Source organism: Poecilia reticulata, chromosome 10 (genome assembly GCF_904066995.2).
Source record: "Poecilia reticulata chromosome 10, P_reticulata-male-v2, whole genome shotgun sequence".
Lineage (NCBI taxonomy): Eukaryota > Metazoa > Chordata > Actinopteri > Cyprinodontiformes > Poeciliidae > Poecilia > Poecilia reticulata.
The window spans coordinates 23,288,826-23,300,853 of NC_088839.1; the positions used below are offsets into that span (position 1 = coordinate 23,288,826).

The 12,028-nt window shown below is 41.2% G+C and overlaps 1 protein-coding gene across 1 annotated transcript in view; it reads left to right on the plus strand.

The window, feature by feature from the left end:
* The window catches only part of med12 (mediator complex subunit 12), a 29,297-nt gene that overhangs the window by 16,651 nt on the left and 618 nt on the right, over positions 1–12,028 (plus strand). Inside the window, exons 24-42 of the mRNA XM_017307220.2 lie at positions 506–616; positions 701–814; positions 1,256–1,392; positions 1,563–1,742; positions 1,971–2,042; positions 2,141–2,304; positions 2,977–3,138; positions 3,221–3,422; positions 3,596–3,705; positions 3,791–3,926; positions 4,194–4,343; positions 4,682–5,041; positions 5,129–5,300; positions 5,396–5,565; positions 8,932–9,009; positions 9,101–9,315; positions 10,113–10,293; positions 10,418–10,648; positions 11,529–11,610. Of these exons, the coding sequence (XP_017162709.1) occupies positions 506–616; positions 701–814; positions 1,256–1,392; positions 1,563–1,742; positions 1,971–2,042; positions 2,141–2,304; positions 2,977–3,138; positions 3,221–3,422; positions 3,596–3,705; positions 3,791–3,926; positions 4,194–4,343; positions 4,682–5,041; positions 5,129–5,300; positions 5,396–5,565; positions 8,932–9,009; positions 9,101–9,315; positions 10,113–10,293; positions 10,418–10,648; positions 11,529–11,610 (3,027 nt within the window). The remainder of the gene's footprint in view (positions 1–505; positions 617–700; positions 815–1,255; positions 1,393–1,562; positions 1,743–1,970; positions 2,043–2,140; positions 2,305–2,976; positions 3,139–3,220; positions 3,423–3,595; positions 3,706–3,790; positions 3,927–4,193; positions 4,344–4,681; positions 5,042–5,128; positions 5,301–5,395; positions 5,566–8,931; positions 9,010–9,100; positions 9,316–10,112; positions 10,294–10,417; positions 10,649–11,528; positions 11,611–12,028) is intronic.

A 12,028-nucleotide genomic window follows, 5' to 3' on the forward strand; every position in this document is an offset into this window, starting at 1 on the left:
TCCAAATTCTGGCACTTCCTCCATCATCAGTACTGCAATAACAGAGCTGCTGGAAATACAGCCAGAAAACAAACAAAAAAACATGTGACCCTTTTTAGCTGACAGGCAAACACAACAATGTTGTTGAGAGATACTTCCCTTGTCAGGCAGATGGACAGGAAGCATGCCATAGGCTGAGCATAGCTTTGCTACCTCTATAGGCTAATAATAAATGTATTTTGTTGTTGGCTCTGTCTTTCTGTAGTTTATCCTTTTTGTTTTCTCCCACTATAGAGAGAGGGAGCCTCGTTCAGCCATGCTGTTTTGTTATATTGTTACTACACCTTGTAAATGCCAGGTCCTGTCACTTTTTGTAAATATTTTCTCCTCGCTGCTTTTACATCCACCCCAGTGAATGCAATATGCTTTCTTGGAGGAGAAGGTTTAGGATAGACTTTAAGTTAGTTCATTGTGCAGCCTATCTACATATACTCTAAAGGAAACTCAGCTCTAATCTCTACCCCAGCTTGCAGCGAGCAAGACTCTGAGCCAGGAGCTCGACTCACATGCAGGATCCTGCTGCACTTGTTCAAGACGCCACAGCGTAACCCTGTCCCCCAAGATGGCGTCAAGTCAGGTACCCGACTCGAACACAAACACATTCTTGTTTTTCAGCTGCTATTATTTATTAATGGATTGGTGCGATCATTTAACTTTGCAGACAAATCTTCAGTTGGCATCCGGTCGTCTTGTGATCGTCACCTTCTCGCTGCTTCGCAGAACAGCATCGTCGTCGGAGCGGTTTTTGCCGTTCTTAAAGCTGTTTTCATGCTGGGTAGGAGTCTCTGCAGTACTCCTGTCCAGTTCTGTAGTTTAGTTTTGTTCTTCCCTTTTTCTACATCGCCGTCCATCCATACATACCTCTGTGTGTGCATCCATCATCTGCCCATTTATTATTCCGTTTGTCCATCTAATCCCTTTGTTTAGACGTCCCTTTGTTTGTGCATCCTTCTTTGCCCATCCACCCATCCATTAGTCATCTGCCCACTGTAGAAATGCCGTAACCTCACTGCCAGCTTTGTGTTTAAATAAATATATTTGTTTATTTTTATAAAACTTGCTGTAAAATAGTGAAAACTCTGAAAGTTCAAGTCTGGATAAAAATCCTGAAATTGTGAAATTTATTTTTTGTACCATCTTATGTTATGTTTGAAGTAGATTATTGATCAGTGTTACTGCTTCTGCTACTTCTTACTTGTTTCTAATGTTTCTCCAGGCGATGCAGAGCTGAGAGGTTCAGGTCTGTCGCATCCCGCCGGCCTCGACGACATATCCGACGGGCGCAATGTTTCCATAGAAACGGCCAGCTTGGATGTGTACGCAAAGTACGTCCTGAAGACCATCTGCCAGCAGGTGAGAACATGAAACTATGAGCTCCCAGTGGTTGAATCTGCATGGGAATGTGCAGGAAAAATTAAACCTTTAAGCCTATGAAACTTGTTAACTTTTTTTGCGTTTCCCAAATTGCTGTTTCATGTTTTTCCTTCTTTCCCAACTGCCTGCCTCGTGTCGTGTTCTTGCAGGAATGGGTCGGAGAACGCTGCCTGAAGTCTCTCTCCGAGGACAGCAGTGCCCTCCAGGACCCGGTGCTGGTAAACATTCAAGCCCAGCGGCTCCTGCAGCTCATCTGCTACCCTCACCGCCAGCTGGATAGCGACGATGGCGACAACCCTCAGAGGCAGCGAATCAAACGCATCCTTCAGGTACAGGAAAAAAAGTCAGAAAAATATTAATTCCAAGTCAAACCCATATGTATTTTCAATCTATTTAGTTGTTTTTACTTAAATAAATTTAGTTTGGACCATGGATCATTGCAAAAGTGAAGTTTTGCTGCCCTCTGCTGGCTAATTGTATTAATTCTTGCAGTTAAAGCCCGTAACAGCCCAAGTTTAAACTATGAATAAAATGAACGATAACTGTCTCTTTTGCAGAATATGGACCAATGGACAATGAGACAGTCGTCTCTGGAGCTGCAGCTCATGATCAAGCAGAGCACAAACAATGTAAACCCAACTTCAGAGAAAATATCGGTATTTAAAGAAAAAACTTTGCAGTGTTTTATGATGCAAGATACAACAATATTTTCCTTTCTGTGATGTAGGAGCTTTGCTCTCTCCTGGAGAACATAGCGAAGGCAACAATTGAGGTTTTCCAGAAATCAGCGGAGATGAACTCCAGTAACCCCTCAGGAAATGGAGCCGCAGTCCAAGGAGGCTCTGCAACCAATAGCAACAGCACTACAAGCAAGATGAAACCTATTTTAAGGTATGTCTGTCGGTTTTATTTTTATTTTTTTACCTAAGTTTTCTAACACATTTGTTCTAAGTATTGTGACAAAAAGGTATCAAAATGGGTTACATCTTAATTTCAGCTCTAAAAGATCTAAATGTGTCCACATTTTTCATCACAGGCATTAAATCTCCTAAGTATAGATGGGAACGACTTCTTCCATTTTTCTTTTGTATCTGCTGGCAGCAAGCATTTATTTTGTGTGTTGTTGTTCTGAACCAGGAAGTAGATTGACCTCAGGAAATTATTGTGTAACATTCAGCCTTTTAAACAAACCCACTGAGGAAATCTCACACTGGCTTATTTTTGATGATTTTTAATTACTTATCACTTGAACAAGCTTGTTCACGACAGAATCTACTTCAGCAAACATCAGAAAATCAGCCACCATCTCTGGTCTGACAGAGAACTGACTGACCGGCTCACCAGGTCACAATAGTCATCTCACTGTTGCCAACTTAATGACTTATTGTCATTATATTTAGCAACAAACAAAATCATTATCACCCAAAATGGCAGTTGGTGGTCAGGCTTTTTAAATATTGGTGATCGGCCAGAAAACTGCAATAATTGCACTCCTAGCTTTAATTCTCACGGTGACGATGTGTAGATTTTAATCGAAGCCGACATGTTTGTTATTTCCACCAGCTCATCAGAGAGGTCGGGCGTTTGGCTGGTCGCCCCGCTGATCGCCAAGCTGCCCACTTCAGTTCAGGGTCACGTCCTGAAGGCAGCCGGAGAGGAGCTGGAGAAAGGTCAGCACCTCGGCTCCTCCTCGCGCAAAGAGCGAGACCGACAGAAACAGAAAAGGTAGATTTAATGTCTTTCAGCTCAGAACGCTTGTGTTTGTAATATTTACTGATACTTAAGCTCCACGTTTCTCCGCCTGCAGCATGTCTCTGCTGAGCCAGCAGCCCTTCCTGTCTTTGGTCCTGACCTGCTTAAAGGGACAGGACGAGCAGAGGGAAGGCCTCCTCACCTCCCTGTACAACCAGGTCCAGCAGATTGTCACCAACTGGAGGGAAGACCAGTACCAGGACGATTGCAAGGCCAAGCAGATGATGCATGAAGCACTTAAGTTACGGCTGAATCTCGTAAGCATCTTCTTTTTTTTTTTTATCACTTTACAAGAGCAAATGAATATGCCTACTCATGCACATATAAACACAGCCTTCCAAAAAGATAACGTCCGAGGTAAAACGCTCCGTTTTGATTGCTTTGCTCAGAACAGTATACATATAAACTGTGTTTTTCCTGTCTTGAAAAGGTTGGTGGCATGTTTGACACAGTGCAGCGGAGCACCCAGCAGACCACCGAGTGGGCGGTCCTGCTGCTCGACATCATCAGCAGCGGCACGGTGGACATGCAGTCCAATAAGTGAGTTCGTACGATTTATTTAGCTGCACATTTTTTTCACAACTTCTCAGGCTGCCTGGCTCTTACTTTGGTCTCTCTGTCCCAGTGAGCTCTTCACCACTGTGCTGGACATGCTGAGCGTGCTGATAAACGGCACGCTGGCTGCTGACATGTCCAGCATCTCTCAGGGCGGCATGGAGGAGAACAAGAGGGCGTACATGAACCTGGTTAAGAAGCTCAGGGTAAGACGGACACATCCGTGTCTCCTCTGCAACTGGTTTTAAAGTTTCTCATATTCTCCCTATACGTAGATAAATTTACCACAGGCCTAAATCAAATTGAGAAAATATTAAAATACTTTTAGAAGGTTTTATGGCTTTTTGAAGACAACTAAAACAACAAGTTTAAATGATAATATTTAGTAGAAACTGGCTAGAAAATGTGACTTTATCCCATCTAAATGACTGTTTTAACCTTCTGTCTTTCTGTTTCTTTTTTTATTCTTGCAGAAAGAGCTCGGAGACCGGCAGTCAGAGAGTCTGGAGAAGGTTCGCCAGCTGCTGCCGCTGCCGAAGCAAACCCGTGATGTCATCACCTGTGAACCTCAGGGCTCGCTGATCGACACCAAGGGCAATAAGATCGCAGGCTTCGAGAAAGAGGTAACACAGGGTTCTGGCTCGGTCTGACCCCAGTGTGGGATTTGAGGTCAGTGTTTTCTGGGTCAAGATAAATATGGAAAAGAAGACTATCGGGAAAATATTTGTATTTTTCAGATTTTATTCCCTTTCAAATTCTCTTCATGTTGTTCTTCCTTTCCAACTCTTTTGCTCCTTCCCTCCCTTTCTTAAGCCAATCCTTCCTCTCTTGGGTTATTGTTTCTTTCCTTTTTTATGTTCTGAGTTTGTTCTTTCTGTCTTGTGCTTTGTTTAAACCCATGTAACTGAATATCTTAAAGACACATTTCTTATTTATTGAAGCCGTTCTCTGATTGGCTCAGGGTCTTCAAGTCTCAACTAAGCAGAAGATTTCTCCATGGGATGTGTTCGAGGGTCTGAAGCACTCGGCGCCACTCTCCTGGGGCTGGTTCGGAACAGTGCGTGTGGACCGCAAGATCGCCAAGTTCGAAGAGCAGCAGCGCTTCCTGCTCTATCACACCCACCTGAAGCCCAAGCCGCGCAGCTACTACCTAGAGCCGCTTCCCCTTCCCCCCGAGGAGGAGGAGCCTCTGACGCCCATCTCTCAGGAGCCGGAGAAGAAGATGATGGAGGTTGTGAAAGCGGACAAGAGCGTAGCTGCTGTCGCCTCAGAGTCCAGCAAGAAGAAACCGAAGAAGAAGAAGACTTCGACCAAGGGAGAAGTCAGTGATCTCTGAAGCTTAAATATACTTTTGGATGATTTTGATGCTATGATTTCTAAATATAACTGTTTTATTTTCCTTTGGTAGGAGTTTTTGAACCGCACACAGGCCAACATGACCTACGTCCACAACGTGCCAACAGAGACTGTGCAGACCAACCTGTATAATCGGATTCCCTATGGTCAGCAGTCCATGGGCGTTTTCCCCCAGAATCAGCCCCTGCCTCCAGGTCAGCCCACAGAATACTTTCATCCCAATCGTACGTCCTGTTCTGGCTCTCAGCAGCAATCCTCCCCCTCTGAAACCGCAACACACTCAACATCCTCTGACATCTAGGCCCTTTGTTTCATACAGGAGGTCCAGGTTTGGAGCCCCCATACAGGCCAAACCGCAACACACAGATGCCCAAGATGATAACCACTCGACCCAACTACCCACCCATGGACAAGCTCTACCCAATGTCTTACAAGCCTCAACCTAGCATGCCTCAGAGTAACCTACGGCAGCAGTTAGTGGTCCGACTGGTGAGTCAGTTCTGTTAGCCAGATCCAGTATCATTGACTTAAAGGGTTATTACGATATTTTGTGGTACTATTGAGAAAAGTGACAATAAAAACTATTTATTGTTTCTTTTTCGGGTAACAGTATGGTTGTGACTGCATGGCACAGCAATAATAGCCCCACACAAATACTGCTCTTGAAAAACATTTCAATTTGTAATTCGCTTCTTTAGGACACCAGTCATATAAAGAAGTCTGGTCATATTTTCAAATTTATTGGTATTTATTGATACTTTTATTGAACAAACAGCAGCGAAAATAGTAAACCTAACAATCCCGTTAATATGGACAGCTATATTTTTTTAAACATCAATTGGAATTTATCACAAGAACGAAATGTATTGTAATAAATGCAATAAATGCCTACCAGCAACTCATTTCAGTCACATATGGGTCAAGCAAAACTAGTGAAAGAAATGTTTCTATTTATTTAAAGTGTTGTTTTTACTGTTTGAATAGCTAATAGGGTGTTCTTACTTTATTACAAATCAAACAAAGCAAACTGTGCAATTTATTAAAAACAGACAATTAACTGTTATTTATATGTATATGTTCTACCCAGGGCTAAAAGTTAAAAAATAGTTAATAATATGTAATAATTCATGTTAAAAAGATCATTGCGTTTAAATACTTCTATAAGTTGGTATTGGTTTATCTGTATTTTATTTTGAAGGAGAACTCTGAGGTCGCAATGCATTATGGGTAGCAGAAGCATTAGTCAGTTGAGAAAACTTTTTACAGGGAAAACCTGCCTGTCCATGTAAAAACTTCGCCTTCTGTGCCCTACATCTTTACTTACACATTCGAAATCAATGGATGTAAGTATAATCTGTGTTCTGTTCGAAATTATATGTTTTATAAGAACTTATTTAGAGATCGGTTTGTGAATGCGTTTGTCCCAGGGATTAGCCTTATCCCAAGGACTGCTTCTCAAGTTAGCAACTACGTACCTACATGAACAGTTTAAAGTCCTTTCCTAGCGAGTTCACAAGGTCGCAGTACGCTAGTTCTCCAATTGGATCAGGACGTTCTTGGTGATGTGAAGAAGTTGAGGAGACAGTGAAGAGGATAATGGCAGGACACGGGGATGCAGAGAATCTTTGGGAGCTTTTGAGAAGCTGGATGTAAACCTGGAACTAGTCTGCTCACCTGAAGGGCTGCCTGCATAAAACAGTGAAAAATAAGAATTCACTGTCATACATGAAATGCCTATCTTAGGGACATGTGCTTATTTTTCTCTGATCATTCTATCTAAAATGGGGGAAAATGAGTTTACTTCAATTCTCCAGTTTAGTAGAACAATTTCACATTGGTTTTTAGTCAATGGGGCACACATTTGGAAGCTACTGAAGAAAACATTATTTAATATTAAAATGATTTAAAATATTGAATATGACTTAACATTTTGATAGAGGATAGATAGTGTGTCTCAATTAAAAACATAACTTTTTTGTATCAGTTGGTCACAAGGCAAGGCATTTATTTACATTTGTTTGACTTTAGTGTTTGGTTCGGAAATTTGTTGACAGTCCAGCGCTCGAGGAGGGAGCTAGAGAACGGCTGGCCGAAATTAGCGTTCATAAATCGGATCAATCTTGAGCTAAAGGCCGCTTCATAGATGAAGCTATGAGGTCTACTTTCTCGCCTAAAAACAAATTTAAATTACTTGTCAAATTAGTAGTCGTAAAAGCGGGATATATTAATGTACTCGCGTTTTCTATTTATCGCTGCTGGTGGCGCAGTGGTTCCCAAACTTTTTCTCCTGGGCCCCTCCAGTGGTTTCCAAGCATTTTCTGCCCCCCCTATGGATTACAAATAGCTGTCTAGTTGAACGACTTGGAGCCGGGGACGGTGGGGGGAACGACTTTTTTGGGGGGCAAAATGAATGCACGTAGCTGAACATAGACATCAGTAGCCTACAGGCTACTTGTTAAGCTTAAGGTGATGTATTGATATTAGCTAGTTATCTTTTAGCTAACTTTACCTTCATCCAACAGCTTTACTCAACAGTCTGTTAGTTTTGGAGAAACTGAACAGTCCTTTGCGTTTTGCTGGCTTGCTGCCATGATTCTAACACACACCTGTGCAGCTCCGGACAGCAGCAGCAGGTCTCCTTCGCGCACAGGTGTAAACCCAGCGCGAGCGTCGTAGCGCTCATGTTGCGTTTAAAGGCGGCTCGGAAAAACAGGTTACCACATGTTAACAACGGATTAAACAGTTTTAACTGCTGATAAAAGTGACAGAGGAGACAGATATGGGAAGTGTGGAAGCCCCTACTGTATCAAATCGACATGGCAATAACAGAGTTTGCCATTCTAAGGTAAAAACCCAGCGCATACAGCGTTCAGTTTTTTTTTTTTCATCCAGACGGCTTCTTGCGCGCCCCACAGTTTAGGAACCTCTGCATTGTGGGATATCTTGCTGGTTCAAATCCGCAGAAAGATGCATCGACGCATCCTTGATCAAATGGGCGGAGCAAGGACTTCCGGGTACTTTGAGCGTTCTTGCCTGGATGTCTACTTGGGCCGCTGTTGATAACGTTTCACAAGTACGAGAACAAGTACAGACAAGAACACATATTGAGAAATCTTTGCATAGTAAATCATGCTAATGATCCAATTAGCATATGAAAATATCTCTAAAACGACTGTTTCTCATTAGTAACAGCTAAGGTTTGCTCTTATCCATGTTGTTTGGCACTAGCAGTTTTATTTGGTGTTTTTATTTCACATAAAGATCTGATGCATATTTTATTTTTTGTAGTTTCACTCAACCCTTTCATTGAGCTTTTCAAACAACATTTGTAAGCTGTCAAGAACACTGTAATAAAGGAGCAAGATGCTCTGTTTCCTGGCTCATGAAAATTGAGTTTAGCTTGCTGTTGATCTGCGTTAACATACACAGTGTATCTAACATGTAGTGATAACAGTAAAGTGTGTATACACTGGTAAATCCCTAAATCCCTCGTGGATCATGTTTGATCAACAAAAACAAATGTTTAATAAAATGGAAAAAATCCCAAGTGCTCTGTCTAGAAAATGGAAAACCAGAAATATTTTTTACAAAGCAGTGATTTTATTTTAAGAATTACTATTGAATCCTGTTAGAACAAGCAAGCCAAAGATATTTCACACCAGCTTTACTCTTGACTCAGTTATTAAAAAGACAAACCACAGGAACAGTATGGCAGAATTTAAAAAAGAAAATCCTGTTTGAATCATTTTAATACCTTGATGCTGTAACCAGCTCAGGCCTATTTCTGGGTTTTGTCAAACTCTATACATATTTTTGGACTTTTCATGTTTTAATTTGTCTCATCATTTCTCTTAGCAAAATCAAAATGCAATGGGGCCGCAGATGAGGCAGATGGCACCGAACCAACCGTATCCTCAAATGCAGCCATCACAGGTGCGTCTGATTGGTTGCTTTTCTTTTTTAGTTCCCATTTGTTGGAATTATCTGCAGAGTCACAATTTGCTTTATATTTATATGTTGTCAGGGCTATAACACATATGTATCGCACATGGGCATGCAGCATCCTACTCAAGGTGGCGGTATAGCTCCTTCCTCCTACGTAGCCCAGAACTTCCCAGGCGCTCATCCAGGAGCCAACCCGGGTGTGGTGGAGCCACTGAGGCAGATGCAGCAGAGGCCTAGCGGTTACGTTCACCAGCAGGCGCCAGGGTATCCACACAATATGCAGAACACGCCCAGGTTGGTATCACACTGCTTTATTAGAGTATCAGCAAGACCAGAATATCCAAATAACAAAGTAAATATATATTTTTATTATATTGCTTCAGGCATTAAACAATTTTGGACGGCGATGGCTTTCAAAAAGATCTCAATACACATCGATCTACTTCTCTAATAACTGCTAATATCAAACATTAACTCTGTTGCGCCATGGAGATTGCATCAAAGCAGCTATCAATACTTATGATTCGTAATTTATATTTGATAAAATTAACAGAGTTTGGGTTACTTTTAAGATAATAAAAAAAAAGTCAGGACACCACTCATTGATCAGGAATCATTAGTGTAACACGTCAGCCTCATGAGTTCAACTCTAGTCAGTAAAAAATATATTAAAATAAACTTCTCTCCGATGTATGAAAATGTATTAACAAAAAAGGATCAAAATGTTCAGCCAATAAACCATGTCCTGGAACTATCTGGTCTATTTGGTAACTATATGATCCAAAGACGATGAAGTGAGATGATCAGTCTGAGAGTCAGTCTTATTTATAAAGTTTGTGATGGTGGCTTCCAGGCTTATTGCTGCAGTTCAATCAATCTGGTGTAGGAAAATGTGGCCCAACAACATACTACAGTGGTTCTGAAGCACAAAGTATTAAAATATCATTGCTAAAGAAGCTGGCTGCTCAAAAACTAGATTTCATGACTTAATCTGAAAGTAAAGATTATTCTTCTTTGTATTTGGCCAGTTTTCCAGTTAGAACATTTATCCTCATCACTACCTGTGTCTTCTTTCTTCTTGTAATCATCAGGTTTCCCCACCAGCCCATCCAACAGGGTTCTGTCATGCACGGCCTGGGTCAGATGGGAGCGCAGGGGATTTATACAAACCTTCGGCCCAATCAGATGCTGACAGAGCAGCAGCAAGCAGCACAGCAGCAGCAAGCAGCGCAGCAGCAACAGCATTCATTCCTCAGACAGCAAGCACTTAGAGTATGTCACAGACCACAAGCAATACCCTCATGCACATTTAACCTGCAGGTTTAAATGTGTACTTATGGAGTGGAAAACAGTCCTTCTGACTCATGCGTCCTATTCTGGTCTGCTTTGTTTCAAGCAACAGGCTCAAGCTCAGCAGCAGCAGCAGCAACAGCAACAACAGCAACAACAACAACAGCAGCAGCAGCAACAGCAGCAGCAACAACAACAGCAGCAGCAACAACAGCAGCAGCAACAGCAGCAGCAGGTGCCTCAGCAGCAACAGCAGCAGGTGTCGGCTGTTCCCCCTCCTGGCCAGACGCAAAACCAGGGCCTGGGCATGCAGCCGCTGCCCCCACAGCAGCCCATGGTAAGACCAGACAGAGGGTAAAACAGTCTGGGTTTCTGCCTAGTCTTTAAAAAGCTGGAGAAGTTTGGACATTTTATGGTTTCTCACATTTAATTTCCTGTATCCGATTGACTAAATTTGAATCTCTATAAGTAAATTACCTAAACAGCTTGAGTTGGCTTTAAAAATGATTAAATACAAAATAAATTGGTCCATAAAGCATTCTCTGGATAATACGGAGCCCACACTTACTGACTGCCAAATAAGCAATCCTAAAACTGAAAGTGTTTTTTCATTTGTTTAGCTTTTTTCTTTATGGGATGGCAGCAGGATTAATGACCCAAACCACCACATAAATCATGATCACCATAATTATGCCTGTCTATACAAAAGCTACAAAAACACTTTACTGTTAATAAAAAGGTGGATTTATGTATCTATTTCTTGATTTGATGATTTTTCAGACCATAAAATCTTTTTGTTTTTTTAATGGGTGAACTTTTTTTTTTTTTTTTTTTTTTTTTGAAAACGTTGATGCATTTTTCGTCCTTTTTTCCACTTGGATGTTTTCATTCAGTGTGAAATAAAACTTTTATTTGATTTTATTAAAAGCAGTTCCTGTTGATATGAGAGACACTTTTTCATTTGAATCTGATGCATCCTAAAACCAACAACTTTAGGGTTAGTTTTTAAGCTATGATAAATAATTGAAACTGTAAATGTAGACTATTATTCTTAAATTATTTAAAATAAGTTTGATGACACAATAAGAGTTTTGGAGTAATTAAAAAAAAATTGCAGTGTTTTGTGTGCAGATATCCACTGTGTTCCAGCTGTGCTTGCAGTATGAAATGTGCAAAACAAACAGCCTGACGGATAAACTTGTGCAAATCTGTTGCAGTTTCCTCGACCGGGGATGCAGCAGACCCAACAGCAGCAGCAGACTGCAGCGCTGGTCCGGCAGCTGCAGCAACAACTCTCAAGTAAGTCAAAACCTTCGTCTGACACCTTGATTGTTTTTCATCCCTGTTTATGAAAGAGCATCAGGGTCTGTAGGAGAAAAACAGTTATAGTCTTTCTTTCTTTCACAGAATAAAGTTAGAAGTCTAAATTCAGTTTAAATTTTGAGAATAAAATATACGCCAAAGCATGTTTTTTATCCCAAAAGCATTTTAAAATAGTCTTTTTGACTTCATTGTTGATACTCTTTTTCACTTTTTCATTCCTTTTCAACTATTTGGGGTCATAGTTTAAGTATTTGAGCTTTTGAGATGCTAATCGGACGCACCCAGTTGCAAAAGCAATACCTTGTTTCTATGGTTACGAGTCTTAAGAGTCCAGACGTTAATTAAAAAAGAAAAGTAGGAGCAAAAATGCTTCCAGCTGCACAGCAGTCAAAGC